The following is a 15126-nucleotide window of genomic DNA, read 5'->3' as shown; positions in this document are numbered from 1 at the left end:
TTACTCAGAGGGCCGCGCCATAGCTCAAGCGCTTAGAAGCTGGCTTCCCACCGCGGCGGCCTGGGTTCGATCCCATGTCTGGTCAAGTGGGATTTGTGGTGGACAAAGTGGCGCTGGGCCAGGTTTTCTCCGAGTACTTCGGTTTCCACTGCCAATCTTCATTCCACCAACTGCTCCACAATCACCCTCACTATCATCTGGGGCTGGTACAATAGGCCAGAAATGGCCGCAGTATAAGGGACTTAGTCCCACCCCACTAGTAATAAAAAAAATAACTTACTCAGAAGTGGCTTCCTCTTCGCGAACTTCACCAGATATCCAGCAAAAGCGTACACCACGATACATACGAGTCCTATAGCAAGGCTATTCCGAAATGCTGCTGGATTGACAGTGGAGTTGCAAGTGGGTGTTGCTGCGGTGCTATTGAGAACCCACAGCCCTTCCGTCACTCCAAGAGTAGCATTCAAAGTCGCGTTGGTTTTAATGTTATCCGTCACATTCTGATTGATAGTAACTTCTGTGTGGTTTGCAACCGCATTTACAGCGACTGTGTCGTTAAAGTTCAACACCGCTAATACTGAAGAAGTTACATTGCTGATTTCTGCAGAAGTCTGGTTGTTGGTTCCTGTTGCAAGCATGAAACTGTCAGTGAGGGCAGTGCTGTTCGCCAAAGCAACGACTACATCGCAGAAGGTGACAGTGTGGTCAGGATGGCGTTCCAAGTATATCGCAAGCCGATTGTACAGGTCAGGTAGCCACAGGGCGAATCCACTGAAACTGTAAAAAAAAAAATATACAAGTTATAATGTATTCAGTTTTTTATTTAAAAGTTTGTGACAATGGTACATAGTACAATATTATGTTTTTGGACATTATCCACCGTCTTGTTTCTATCTAAAAACCGTTCTCTTTATTTTTCAAAGCACAACGTTTGGGAGACTGAATTCTGTCTCCGTCTTCAGGCGAAACATACTCAGTTGGTACCAATCGATAGAGCCATTCCCGGAGAGAGGGACAGCTCTATCTATTGGGACGAAGTGAACGGGCTTCTACCTGAGGATCGAGACAGAATCCAGTCTCCGAAACATTGTGTTCTGAAAAATAAACAAAACTGTTTCTAGATAAAGACAAGACGATGGATGTCCAAAAACATAACATTTTACTAGCTTTTTTATCATTGAATGATTCAGCATTCCCCCAAAATTTACTTATACCTGATTTATAGGGCTGAAAATACATTACCTGCCGCAAAGCAGGAACTGCATGATACAGGCTAACGTTGTCAGCAACAGGTTGGGTCGTTGGAAAAGGGGTTTTGTCTGCAGCCACATGCTTTTGGCGATCTCGAGGGCAGATGTCGGTTGAGCCACAGCGACCGGCCCGGTGTCATTAATGTCCATCAGAACACGTTCCACCTGTACAGTAGCCATTAGATGTTGTCTTACGGCATACAAACTTCGTAGCTTCGATAATATTTCACTTCCCCTCTGAAAGCTTTTTGGTCGTGCCCTTTGCTCTGAAGATAACGTACCGGATACTCTTCAGCGCCTCTCCCAGCGTTTACGGCGTACACGTGTCTCAACACGTCAAGAGCCTGCGCCTCCTTCCCCTGGGAGAACAAGAACTTGGGGGACTCTGGCAGAAGGAGAAGAATTGCAATGGCAACGATACTTGTTAGGGAGCTTAAAACCACAAATACTCTCCACGAACTGAATGTTATCCATGGTAGTTCCACAGCCCAATCTTGAGGTATTATCAACCACGACAGACCTGAAAAGGAAGGCACGATGTTAGGACACTTACAATGAAACGCGTTTTGTAACAATCAGTCACCACATGCCACAGAATATACATAGGCTTTTGCAAGTACAGCGATTTGATTTCATTGTTTTCATTCTTCGATTAACGACGATGTAACTGCCGACGTTATATAACGTCAAATGAAAATATGAAGACGATTATGGGCACGAACATGAAGATATCGGCCAGTCACGGTAGGTGAGCAGTCTAAAGCATGCACTCTTCGCTTGTTCGGAAGCCGGGATCGTGGGTTCGAATCCCACACAAGGCATGGATATTTCATGTGTAATCATTCTGTGTTTGTGTTGTCCTGTGTTTAGGAAGAGGCCGCATGAGAAGCTGATCTCTCGTCCAATGAGTTCTACTGTGTGTAAAATGATAATGAAACTGAAAATCAGAGGTCAGGGATCAAGAGAGCTGTAAAGCCAGTGACAAAAAAAAAAACATGAAGGGAACTGGTTGTGGTGTATGTTTAGGTACTGAGAGAGAGACTGAGATCTCACTCAGGAAAACCAGTAACCGGCCCGAGATCTGAAACAGCGTCTCCCAGCGCTGCCCACGGGATGTCACCTCGAAGCGAGATAAGACGTTCGGGGAACTTTGCCCTCAAAACTCTCATCGAAGCTCGGGCTGTGTGGGCCGTGGCACCATCCTGTTGGAACCAGACATTTCATAGATGCATTTCTTCAAGAACCGGTTCGAAAAAGGTTTTAATCATGTCCACATACCGCTGTGAATTGACAATAACTGCATGATTGTCTTCTTCAGAAAAATAAGGGCCAATAACTCCAACTCTTGACAACGCACATCATACTGTCACTTTATCACTGTGAAGTGGCCTCTCATGGAGCTCTCTGGAATTGTTACCACTCCAATAGCGCATATTCTGCTTGTTGACATAAACGGATAGGTGAAAATGTGCCTCGTCACTAAAGAAAACAAGTGCGTTAGTGGGTAAACTTTCCAATAACGTCTCGCACGCCGTTATTCGGTTCTGTAAATCACGTGGTGACAATTCTTGCACAACAGCCATCTTATAGGGATGGAAATGAAGATGTTCGTGAAGAATTTGACGCATGGAACGATTGGATATGTATAGGGCGACTGCATGTTTACGAGCGGAGCGTCTTGCAGATCTCAAAATCGACTGTAAAACTGTCTCCATATTTTCTGGCGTCGTAACGGTCCGTTGTCGTCCTGATGATTCTTTCACCTCACTCCCGGTTGTCCTGAAGTTCTCTACCCACAAAACAATCGATTTCCGGTCGGCAACCGGACCTCTGGGCTTAATTCCGAAGTGAGTACGGAACGCACGCTGCTCCGTCACGTAGGAATGGTTGTTCGAAAAATAGGCTTCGGCAGCAAATGCACGCTGCTCACTCTTCCTCCTCATTTTTCCTACTGAGGGGTATTAGACAGAAACTTCCGCGACTGCTGCGTTCGCCGAGCATATCCCCACTTTTCTGCGACCTCCCCTCCCTTCACAATGCGTCTTCACAAAAAGGAAGTTTCTGCGCCCCATCCTGTATAAGGGGCGGGGCCGTTCCTGCTACATGGTTTTGCACTGTAAACTACAACATACGTTATGTGTTGAAGTCTGTAGTCCAATTCATTAAAAGTGTCTTAAGATATCTTTAATGGAGAATTCCATCTTTGGGACAATATACCGCATGCCCAGTAGAAGTGTTCAGATTTTCGGTTGAAGAACGTCTTGGAGGCTGCTTCCTTGTGATGTCAACGCAAGTCTTTTGTGAACATTCAAAATTGAGATGGTGAAAAATTAATCTAGAAAAATGTGTCCAAAATTTCTTTTTATAGTGTCACAGTTCAGGTCTATTTCTTCATTGAAATTTGTTTCTGTGTTGCGTGTGTGTTTGAGGGGAGATGGATGGGTGGTTGAGTTTATTTAGAAGGGAGTCGACTTCCAGAGCCAGCTTCGTCTCTGTGAAAACAAAATTTTGAAACGAAGAGGCAAGAAAAAAACTTATATGTTAGAGGGTAGATGGGCAAGACAATCAATTCAAGCATCAGAAGCATTGTAAGTTATTATGCTTATTATTTTTAATATCCAGTTACTGTTGAGGTAATTTTTAAATATCCAGTTACTGAGATTATAAAGCGGCCTCCGTAGTCTAGAGGTAACGTTCCCACCTCATGACTCGTGGTACGCGGGTTCAAACCCGGCGGAGGTCGTCGAATTTTTAAGGGCGGAAAAATTCAGGGAACAAGTCATCCGGGAGGGACTTTAAGCCGTGGGTCCCGTGTCGTAGCTTTACGGCACGTAAAAGAACCTTATACCTCCAAAGGAGGTCACTGAGCCAAAATTGCGGACGTTTCCTGTCCAACAGCAGTCACTAATACCTCCGGTAGATGGGAGAAGCATTATAGATACCTCTCAGTCAAGTAGAGCCGGTCTCGCTGGCTGGGCGGGACTGATTGTAAGCACCAATACCGGTAGGATATAGAGACTGGTAGAAATCATAGAGGGAAGCACAATGGATCACTACAGGTCTAAGTGCATGGGGAAACCCACCCTCTCTAATAATTAACTAACTACTGAGATTATAATTTATGTCCTCAGGAACTGGATATTAAAAATAGTAAAACCTACACATTCGTTCTAAAATTCATGTAAGAACTTAGGCAAACGTCATAAAATTATTCCTTAAAAATTCGTGTTTAATAGTTAAGCTGACTTGAATGGGCAAGTAGAGTTCAAGAATGCCACAACATTTGAGACTATAACCGATTGTCTCTTTTACCGCCATATTTACACGTGTATATATTAATTATATTTTTGAAATGTTAATAATGCTTTATGCATTATCCAACTGAGTATGACGCAATGAACTCCCGAGGTAGGTCCATGAACCCCACAAATCCTTCAAATTCCATCCAGACATTTAAAACTGATAAGCCTCAACAAGAAGGACAGTACGGGACAGGAATAGGCGGAGTACCAGTATTCATGTTAATTACGACATTCCATTTGTGCAACTGTCTAGGAGTTACCTTGCTGAAAGATACCTCCCACGGACAGGAAGACAGACATGTACATGACGGCACTGGAGCGAGTGGACTCCGAGTGGAACTCACCCAGGTACACGAATACAACGGACGACGAGGCGCAGACACTGTGCACAGAAGAAAGTAATAATAGTTCAAGTATCTTATTATGAGACTTATCGTCACAGTTTTTATGTACACAACATCTCTGTTACTGATAACCCCTTCCATTTGCCACAAATAAGTTGGACTGCTTTGCTGCGGTGATTATATGAGATTATAAATAAAGCTATGATGTTTATGTCACAGAATATACGCCATATTTTCCACTACACACAGTACAATTCTTTAATAGAAAATACACAGTATCTCAGTTCAGTCGTTAGGACTCCTTCGTATTTGGGAAGTTTTCCAAATAGGACCTAGAAAGGCAGTTACTTTTACTGAACTTTCTCCGCGTTTTGTCCATGTCCTCCAGAAAAAAAAAATATCCTAAATATAATTCTCAAATGAACATTTGCGAACAAACTTAACGAATTTCGTTGAAATTCAGTGTAGGATATCCATAGTGAAGCTGTGGGCCTGTGATTAATTTCGCTTTTATTTCGATAGTAGTCCTGTAAGCCGTATTTTGCATTCGGATATAAACCAGGATAGTGTGAGCTAAGATACTGTGACGCGTTATCTTACGTCCATCGCCGCGACAACCGCTACAATCGGAACGGACACTTTCACGGCAACGAATAGGTGGAAATTGGGGAGTTCCCGCAGCGAAAAATCGTAGCAAAGAATCGTCGTTGAGTAACAACGGACGAGACGAAACACGATACCGGTGCATTTTATAAGGAGCGTTCCCGAAGCAACGGATTGCCGAACACGTGAGATCGAACCTTGGCAAAGGGTGTCCTCTACTGAGTCAGCATGCGGCTTATATAAAGTGCCCGGCCTCGAACGGAACCAGAGTATTAAGAACGGAAAATCTTGGGACAGCCGCCGCCAGAGACAGTTGAGATCCAACCACGGCCAAGGATAGTTGAGTATTCAGTATCGGGCCAGAAGGCAACTGATATTGCAAGTGATAACAATTGTAAGAGTGAGTGTTCAATAAAGATTCACTAAAGCCGAGACCCACTTGAAGTTGTCACCGAACATACCCAACACGTGACAATATAATGAAATATTAATAGGGACATGAATTTCATAAATATTTAATTAGCTACAAAGTGGATAAATACGTATATGTTCGCGAAAATTATATATGCTCTCTGATGTAAGAGATAAGAAATATTTAAGACTTCCAAAATTTTCTTGCATTTTATTGAAAACTCTGATCTCTTGGTCGTTATTATTATTATTATTATTATTATTATTATTACTATTATTATTATTATTACTCGTATAATGGGTGCCTATTTAATCTCATACATCTCTTAAATAGGACCCGGCATAGCGTAGTCGGTATAGCGACTGGTTACGTGCTGAACGACCAAGGGATCAGAGTTCGAGTCCCTGTAGTATCAAGAATTTTTCTGCATGTCGTCCACATCGGCTTTGGGGCACACCCAGCCTCTTATCAAATTGGTGCCGGGAGCTCTTTCCTCGGGGATAAAGCGGCCGGGGCGTGTAGCTCTCCACTCACCTCCAGCTAGTGCCGGGATCAAGAAGACGTGGATCTAAACTTCCACTCCCCCATACGCCTTAATGGCGTAGTGCTTAATTAGTTAAGAACGGGGACAACTTTACTTATGTTTTTACTTTTTTTACGCCTTTTCAATAAAATTCAAGAAAATTTTGGAAGTCTTAAATATTTCTTATCTCTTACATCAGAGAACATATATAGTTTTCGTAAACATATACATATTTATCCACCTTGTAGCTAATTAAATATTTATGAAATTCATGTCCCTATTAATATTTAATTATATCTTAGCTCAGATTATCCTGGTTTATATCTGAATGCAAAATACGGCTTACAAGAGTATGTCCTCAACTTTCAATCTTGTTGTATGACCTTTTAGGTTATGACGCCATGAAGACAGAGAGGGGATTACCAAAGTTCCTCAGAAACATACCGCTTAAATTTTCAGGGAAGATCACCTTTACCTGAAGTTGGAGGGATGATGCTCCACACTTTGATAACCAGCAACTAGCCTATACGGTGGCATAAATAGAAGGCCTACAGGATGAATATTCGCCACTGTTACTTCATATATCAAGAGTTTCGCTTTGCAGCATCAACATTTTGTCAATACAGTTTGTGTATCCTGTATTATTAACTGATCAAATAACTTGTTTCGGTCGAACATGGGCATTGAAATGAATGGCCGCGTTAAGCCTTATCTTCTGGGCTATCACGGCGTGAAATCCGTTAAAATCAAGCAACGATTTGGAAGAACATGTCACCTCAAGGACGCGCCATAGCTCAAGCGGTTAGTCTCTGGCTTCCCACCGCGGCGGCCCGGGTTCTAGCCAGGTCTGGTCAAGTGGAATTTATGGTGGGCAAAGTGGCGCTGGGGCAGATATTCTCCGAGTACTTCGGTTTCCCTTCCAATCTTCGCTCCACCAAATTCTCCATCATCCTAATCACCCGGGGCGGGGACAATAGGCCCGTCAGTTGCCGACGTGCCGAGTGGACCCAGCTGGACTCCACCCCTCACTAAGCGATAAAAAAAAACATGTCACCTCCATCTTCAGGCTCGAAGAAACAGGCAAGAAGCATGTATGAAGCAGAACTCCCTATACTTGCTAACCTGTTTAATGCTGGTTTCTTCCTTGGCTTATTTTTCGACCCTGAAGATGGAGACATTTTTCTCCGAAACGTAGCCTGTTCATCAACAAACTACGCGACATTATATCCAGAAGACAGAACTCTTTATAACCACCGCTGTGAGAACCTCAGGTCCTATAAACAGCCTAAATCCTTTAACTATCTTTGTCCCTCTTTTAGGTATCCCGTGTCAAATGCAAGTTCTGGAAATGTTCTGGAAAGTAAAAATGTTTGTCCTTTACCATCTGAATCTCTGTCTCAGTGTTTACTCTGACAATGGCGGTTGGCTTAAGCGGTGAAGGTTCTGACTTGTATTCGGGAGGTATCTGATTCGAATCATGGCCCGGACACAGACTGGGATTTTTCGTGGGTTTTCTCAGTTCCTGCACGTAATTATTGGGATAATGCCTGAAATTAGACCATGACCGTTCCTTTCGTATTTTTCCCAGCTCATTAATCACTATAAATTAATCATTCAACGCTATACAGGCTGAGATACTGACTTTATATTTAAATAATATACAAATAAACAAACTTACAAAGCATGAGAATCACTCGGCTTCAGGTAGACTGCACCATGCAAGCTCGACTATATGTACAGGTATATGTCTTTCTATACGGAGGTCCTTACCGTTTTCAACTGGCTCTGCGCTTCACGGCGACCGGTGCACCGCCGGCTGCGAGGCGCTTCCGATTTTTCCGATGCACCTGTCGCCGTGAAGCACAGAGTCGTTGAACCAGCCAACGAAGGTAAGAACCTCTCTATGTAAACAAACTGAATTCGTTATTTGCCGCATCAGATCAGAAGATGGGAGAATGTGGTACTGTAGGGTAATAATGTATTTGTGATAATGTATACGTTTTCAATGTTAATCCTGGGAATGAAGGTTCCCCAATTTTTTTTTATTTTCAACTGAACACTTGATGTCATAGTCCTTATGTAACATCCTCTCTCACGAGAAGACTGGTCTGTCATTTACAATTGCTGCTGGTCCTCTCCAGCGCAGTCATTGTCATGTCTGAGTCCCGCTAGACTCATGACCACATTTTACTGTCTCAGATTCGAGACTCTCCCCACCTGAAGGGCCAGGTCCCCCTATTTATATCCACCCGGAACAGAATGGCCCAGTTATACCCCCGGGTACTGGGTTCCCTTTTCGTCGCTTTCTACAACTCGCAGGGCTACGATGGAGGAATTGGACCCAGCCTCCGTACGAGGAACTCTGTCATTGAAAACATATCACTGAACAACCACAACTTTTCTTCGGCAAGATTGCCTATTCAAGGCCTGACGTACCCTCAGAGAGACAATACTCATGACAGGATGTGTGAAGCAGAACGGGGTCCGTGCTTACAAGAATCCGTTGAAGAATCGCAGAACCGAAAAGAGCCAGTAGGTGTGTGCGAGGCTGGACGCAAATCCGCAGACGGCATCTAGCAGAAGTGAGGCAAGTAGAGTCTTTCTGCGTCCACGGGTGTCGGCAAGGTAGCCCCACAAATGTGAGCTCAAAATCATACCTAGGGACAAAGTTACAGGCTAAGAGGAAATAATATTCTCCAGAAACCGGTAATCTAAAAAACTACACATACTTTTACCATGAAAGAGACATTTTAAGGAAATCGCAATATAATAGGCGTAGAATACGCACTACACAAGTTTCGCGAGTAAATAGCAATATGAAAGTTAATTATGCAACTTCCTTGAACGAGTACAATGTTCCTCAGCATGCCATACTCATTCACTTGTTCAAAGTACGCTCCGTTTTTAATGGAGTTCAAAATTTAAGATAAGTTTCAAGAAATTCATGTATTGGCTTTCTGAACGGACTACCCATCTTCACAGGCATTTAACTAGCATACATCATAGCCACTTAAATACGCAACATGTTTCAGACTGCTGGCTGTAAGAGAAAAGGACATTTCAGTGTCCAAGATGATGTAAACTTGAAGAAATGAAAATAGCAACTTCTTAATTTAAGCGAGTCCATTCAATAAAATGGCCATATCGTAATAATTTATAATGTTATATATATATATGTTAGCAAAGAGATCTCTTATTGTAGTGTTTCAGTCAATATTTTGTGAACAATTCTTGCTACTCTCATACTTGCTACATGCCCCGCCCATCGCTGCTAATTTTAATGTTCATCTTATGAATACCACGAATTATTTTTACACGACACTCTATTCTTAAGTAACCTCGTCTCCTTTATGTCCAGCTGCTCCAATTTGCAGTTTTAATATTTACTCCAGTCTGCCCTCCCTAATTACTGGAGAAAATGTCTAGTACGTATAGCTCCCCCTGAAGAGCCCATTTGCGTAGGAACATCGATATCGTTAACATTTAACTGTTCAGAAAAGGATAAATGTAGAGATGAGAATTGGACTGCACCAGAGCATTCATTTGCTCTTAATTTCATTACAAGTATTATTTTAATGTTGTTGACATTCTGAAATAATTCGCCACAAATTAAAAGGCTCTTTTATTCAAAATTCATATATTGTTATCTGATCAGGATTTTCTTCAAGATATGAATTATTTATACGTTTATATCCTGGCTAGGAGCACACTGTAGCGTAGTTTGTTGAGGCGCTATGCCACAAGCCGGAAAGTCGCGGGTTCGAGTCCCGATGAGGTGGATTATTTTCAATTTACGTAATCCTCCCAGCCACACTATGGCCCTGGGGTCGACTGAGTCTCTAACAGAAATGAGTACCAGGAATTTTCCTGGGGGTAAAGGGCGGCCGGCGCGTAAGGCTGACAACTTTACCGCCATCTTTGAGCCGATTGTCTAGAAAGTATGGGAGCCTCAACATCTCACAAACTTATTGGCTTCCATCGCCCGTTACACGACCCCTTACCCTTTTATGCTTACATATTAATAAACACTTTTTATAACATATTATATAAACATGTAATTACAGTCTTCTGGGTTGTTAGATACAAGTTCCTCCGATAGTGTTCTTGATGGACCAATCGTTTCTCTCTTAGCAATCCAGTTTCTAACCCACCATCTTCGTTTTCTTCGGCATTTTCCAAAATTTTGAACAACAGCTCAATTTTTATTACTTCAGCAACGGCACCGCACATAAGTGACATCCCTCTCATCTTCGTACAGCGACTGAAATGGTCACGTGGAAACCCGACCCCAGGCGTGTAATACATTTCAAATATTCCAGTGTTTACATTGCAAAATGACTTAGGAGCGTGTAGGAAAGGCGTGTGAATACGCCACTCCGAAGCGTGGTCACGGCTTTCAAAAACGGCACGTTTTCACGCCTCAGGATTCCGCGTGGCACCACGCCAATGGAAACATCGCTTAAGGCCTACAGTGACATCGAGGCAGTACGACACGAAAAAAAAAGAATCGTCATCTTGTCCATGACAACTGCAGAATTCTCTCTCACCCATAAAGCCGAAAGCGTTGAGGAGCCCCTTTTCTGTGGAGCCCATCTCAAACTCGCATTGCGCTGCAGGGATCAGGAAGGCTGTTCCGAACACTTCCGCCACCATTGTAACAAGACAGAAGCCGCAGCCCAGGGTTAACAACAGGTGGAACTTGCCATGTCCTGTTGAAATGAAAATGTGAACTGAAGATTTCATATAACGACCGCTCTTCGGCGGTTTTCTCCTTTGTTTGAAATTAATGTAATTATTAATCAATTTCATGATAGAGAATTTTCTTTGTGAAGCTGGTAATTACTTAACTGGACAAGAAATTTTTTCTTTTGTTGAATCTTACAGTTCATCGTGCTCAGTAAAGTCATCTAAATGATAATTACAAAATATAGTTCCCACTTCACAAAACAAACTGCATATCAATTCCAAAGAAAAGTCGGTTACTACTGATTTAGAAAATAGTTGTTGTTTATTCTGATAACCACGTTATATCCGCCCCGCAGTTCATCTGTCTCACGTTTTGTGGTACTTGGGCTTTATGCTAGACGGATTCATTTATTTTTAGGTTGAAATTAGGGTTCGGAAAGAGATGCCCCTTTGGTAGCCCTTTGAGTCTCATTCAGGGCACCTTTCACAGATATGGAGGTTTGTGTGGCTGGAGGATGAATCCACACATTTAGGAGATTCTACACTCAAGAAATTTGAATGGAAAGTGCCATTTCAAACATCAGTAACTTTAATTAGCTGTAGTATTTTGTCGTTTGTAAAGAAACAATGCCAATACTTGTTATATATTTGGTAGTGTAGACACATGAGAAGTTGGGTTATTGTTGGTGGTGTGAAATAGGTACCACAAAACCCACTGTATTTCTTTAATCTGAATTTTTAGAAGTTTAATTGAGGGATCAGAAGGTCGTAGCTTTTCCCAAAGAAGGCTAGCTACTGTCTCGAAAATTTCCAGAGTCAGGAAAATTGTTATGTCCGTATAATGTCGAACTAGATACACTTGTTCGTCTCATAAGGTGCTAATTACCTGCGAGATCAAGGGCATCTTCGAAGGATACAGGCGGTTTGTGAGGTTTACCATTTTGTTCGTTCAGTAGCCCTGGAACTGAGAGAGAGATAAGACAGTAATTAATGCTTATGTAACATTAACCTTTCAGGTGTGTACTTAGAAACAGTGAATGCCAGAGGCACAATGAGATCTTCAGCATGTCACAGAAAATATTTATACTGACAAATGAAATTTTAAGTCAAAACAGCTCTGAAAATTTCACAAGTACGAACACTAAAGTCCTGGTCATTAAAGCGGATGCATTTCTATCTCCTTTCATAAAAATAAGTGTACCTTGTACTATTTCAAGGGGGATTTTTATATAAACTTATTCCTGAAAATTCAATACAACTCACTATTCACAGTAGCAGGTGTTTCAGAACAGGGTGTTGAGGAGATGAAGTGACAGGGGGTTGGAGAAAACTGTATAATATGGAGCTTCATAATTTGTACTCTTCTCCAAGTATAATTAGAATGATCAAGTCAAGGAGGATGAGGTAGGCAGGGCATGGAGCATGAATGGAGAAGAAGAGGAATGCATATAGGATATTGGTGGGAAAGCCAGAAGGAAAGAGACCACAAGGAAGACCAAGGCGTAGGTGGGTGGACAATATTAAAATGGATCTTAGAGAAGTAGGATCGGATGATATGGATTGGATTAATCTGGCTCAGGATAGGGACTAATGGCGGGCTCTTGTTAACACAGCAATGAACATTCGGGTTCCATAAAATGCTGAGAAATTCCTGAGTATCTGCAGATTTGGCTCCTCCTCAAGAAGGTTTCAGTTCCATAAATAAATACATAATTCACAGTAGCAGTATTAATGGTAACCTGCAATACCTCGTAACATGCCGATTTATGTTATATAAACGAGGGATCATACAATAAAAAATTATAAATTATTTGGCATTTCAGACGCCAGAAATCTAGGCAACCTAATAATCGTAACGCTGTTAATATTTGCGTCAGAATAGCAGGTGTACCGCGTACTGGGATCCTTTGTACACAAATGAGAAATTTTTGCCCCCCATCGGAAACTTTCGGGTCACAATGTATCTATTTTCGTTTAGCTTCTGAGAAAGCTTGAATGTTTTTTCCTTATTATCATTCTTCACTTCGTTGTATAGACAGTTAAGCCTGTTCCGACTTCAAATAATCATTCTATCTGCCTCGGCCCTGACGTCCTTTGTAGACTCTAATCTGTTAATAAAAAGTAAAGGTATTCCTGTAACAGACCGTGGAGGCCCGTAGGGTTGTGAGACGTTGAGGTTCCCACATTTTCTAGACAATCGGCTCATAGATGACGGTAAGGTTCTCAGCCTTACGTGCCGGCCGCCCTTTACCTCCAAGAACATTCCTGGTCCTCATTTCTGTTAAGAGGCTGAGTCGACCCCAGGACCATAGTGCGGCTGGAAGGATTAGGTACATTGAAAAAATCCAATGACCTCATCGGGATTCGATCCCGCGACCTTCCAGCTTGTAGCATAGTGCCTCAACCAACTGCGCTACCTCGTGCCCCCTAAACTCTGTTAGATGCGTAAATACATATATAACTTTTATCTCATCCATAACATTACGTCTACTCTAAAGGCGCGTCCACATTATTCGTGCTCGTGTGACTCGCTATGCTCGCGAGTAATGTGGACGATATGACAAGTCACGAGACAAGCAAATTTTAAATTCTTAATTTAAAAACTATAGTCAATAAATTAAAATCCGACTACAGCCTATACACACTACGAATAAATATACGGATCCTCACGCGCCGAAGCCTGGCGAGCAACTGAAGTAGTGTGGACGAAGATTTACGAGCACAAGTAAAAGCCAGACGAGTCTCTCGACGAACACAAGCCTGGCGAGCACGAGCACGAGTAATGTAGACGCGCCTTAATAAGCCTGAAAATGAACCGAAAGAAAAAACAAGAAGAGAAATGTATATTCAAAGCGCTGAACACTTTTTTGATGTTTTCGTTGCGCATTTGCCAAGCCATTATTTTGACGAAAATTTATTGCGTTACGGAGACCTCAGTGAGAGCTATAAGTTACGTGACGTAAGAACATGTTTTACAACGACCCATTATTTTCAGACGACGAATCAAGTTCAATTTCATCTTAACGTAAAGCAGAAGTTATATAGGAGTGACATGAACCGAAATTAAATTCAACTTATAAGTTTTAATACAGGTCTACTCTGTCAAATTTAATTCAGATCTGTTCTGTAGTTTACATGCTGGAAACCAAGTGACTCACAGATCGGACCTCCCTAACGCGCGTAAAAGCTTGAAGAATTGCGTAGAAAATAAAGGAGCGACAGAACTCTTACCTGTCTCCGTCTTGGGCTCTGACGCTGTCATTGCGCTGCTCGCCGTGGCAATGAAGTCCCTCTTGAGAAGCCTGACAATATAGATGTGACTCTCCCATTATGTTTGCCGAGGTTTCTTAATGCCAATTAGCTCCAGTCGTAGTAAGTGCTTATGTATATCAGATAAGAGTTCTGTGCCATCGTAACTGCGCTGCCAGTGGTTCCGTAATACGACGCAGAAGTACCGTAGAAAATTATAGGCCGCCAGAGAGCACTTTGTTAATGTAGATGATTGGGAACAAATGAAAAAGAATTAAAGGTCTAAATCTTACCACAAATATCTCTCTAAGGATTTTAAAGAAAACACAACTGAAAAGGATATAAAACTCGCGGATTAATTTACTTACTTACTTACTTACTAATGGATCTGAGCCCTTCTTGAGGAGAAGCCAAATCTGCAGCTACTCAAGAATTTCCCAGCATTTTATTGAACCCGAAGGTTCATTACCGTGTTCACAAGAGCCCTCCACTGGTCCCTATCCTGAGCCATATCAATCCAATCCATACCATCCTATCTCTATATTTTTTATTGCTAGTGGGGTGGGACTAAGTTCCTTGTGCTGCGACCACTTCTGGCCTATTGTACCAGCCCCACATGATAGGTGAGGGTGACTGTGGAGCAATTGGTGGAATAAAGATTGGCAGGGGAAACCGAAGTACTCGGAGAAAACCTGCCCCAGCACCACTTTGTCTACCACAAATCCCACTTGACCAGACCCGGGATCGAACCCGGGCC

At 42.4% G+C, this 15126-nt stretch overlaps 1 protein-coding gene across 1 annotated transcript; it reads right to left on the bottom strand.

Annotated features, from left to right (window-relative positions):
- Window positions 1-256: 256 nt before the first annotated feature.
- LOC111874440 (synaptic vesicle glycoprotein 2A-like) lies at window positions 257-14534 on the bottom strand (the record flags this gene model as incomplete). The annotated part of the gene is made up of 8 exons (XM_023869952.2): window positions 14352-14534; window positions 12007-12084; window positions 10982-11143; window positions 8929-9091; window positions 4813-4934; window positions 1532-1770; window positions 1243-1415; window positions 257-777 (listed from the first exon to the last, which is right to left on the bottom strand). Coding segments are annotated over exons 1-8 (1489 nt in total), but the record flags the coding sequence as incomplete, so codon positions are not given.
- Window positions 14535-15126: the final 592 nt, after the last annotated feature.

Source organism: Cryptotermes secundus, unplaced genomic scaffold (assembly GCF_002891405.2).
Source record: "Cryptotermes secundus unplaced genomic scaffold, Csec_1.0 scaffold328, whole genome shotgun sequence".
NCBI classification, from domain to species: Eukaryota; Metazoa; Arthropoda; class Insecta; order Blattodea; family Kalotermitidae; genus Cryptotermes; species Cryptotermes secundus.
Note: the sequence above shows the minus strand (reverse complement) of the source record. Positions and strands in the feature narration are given on the sequence as shown.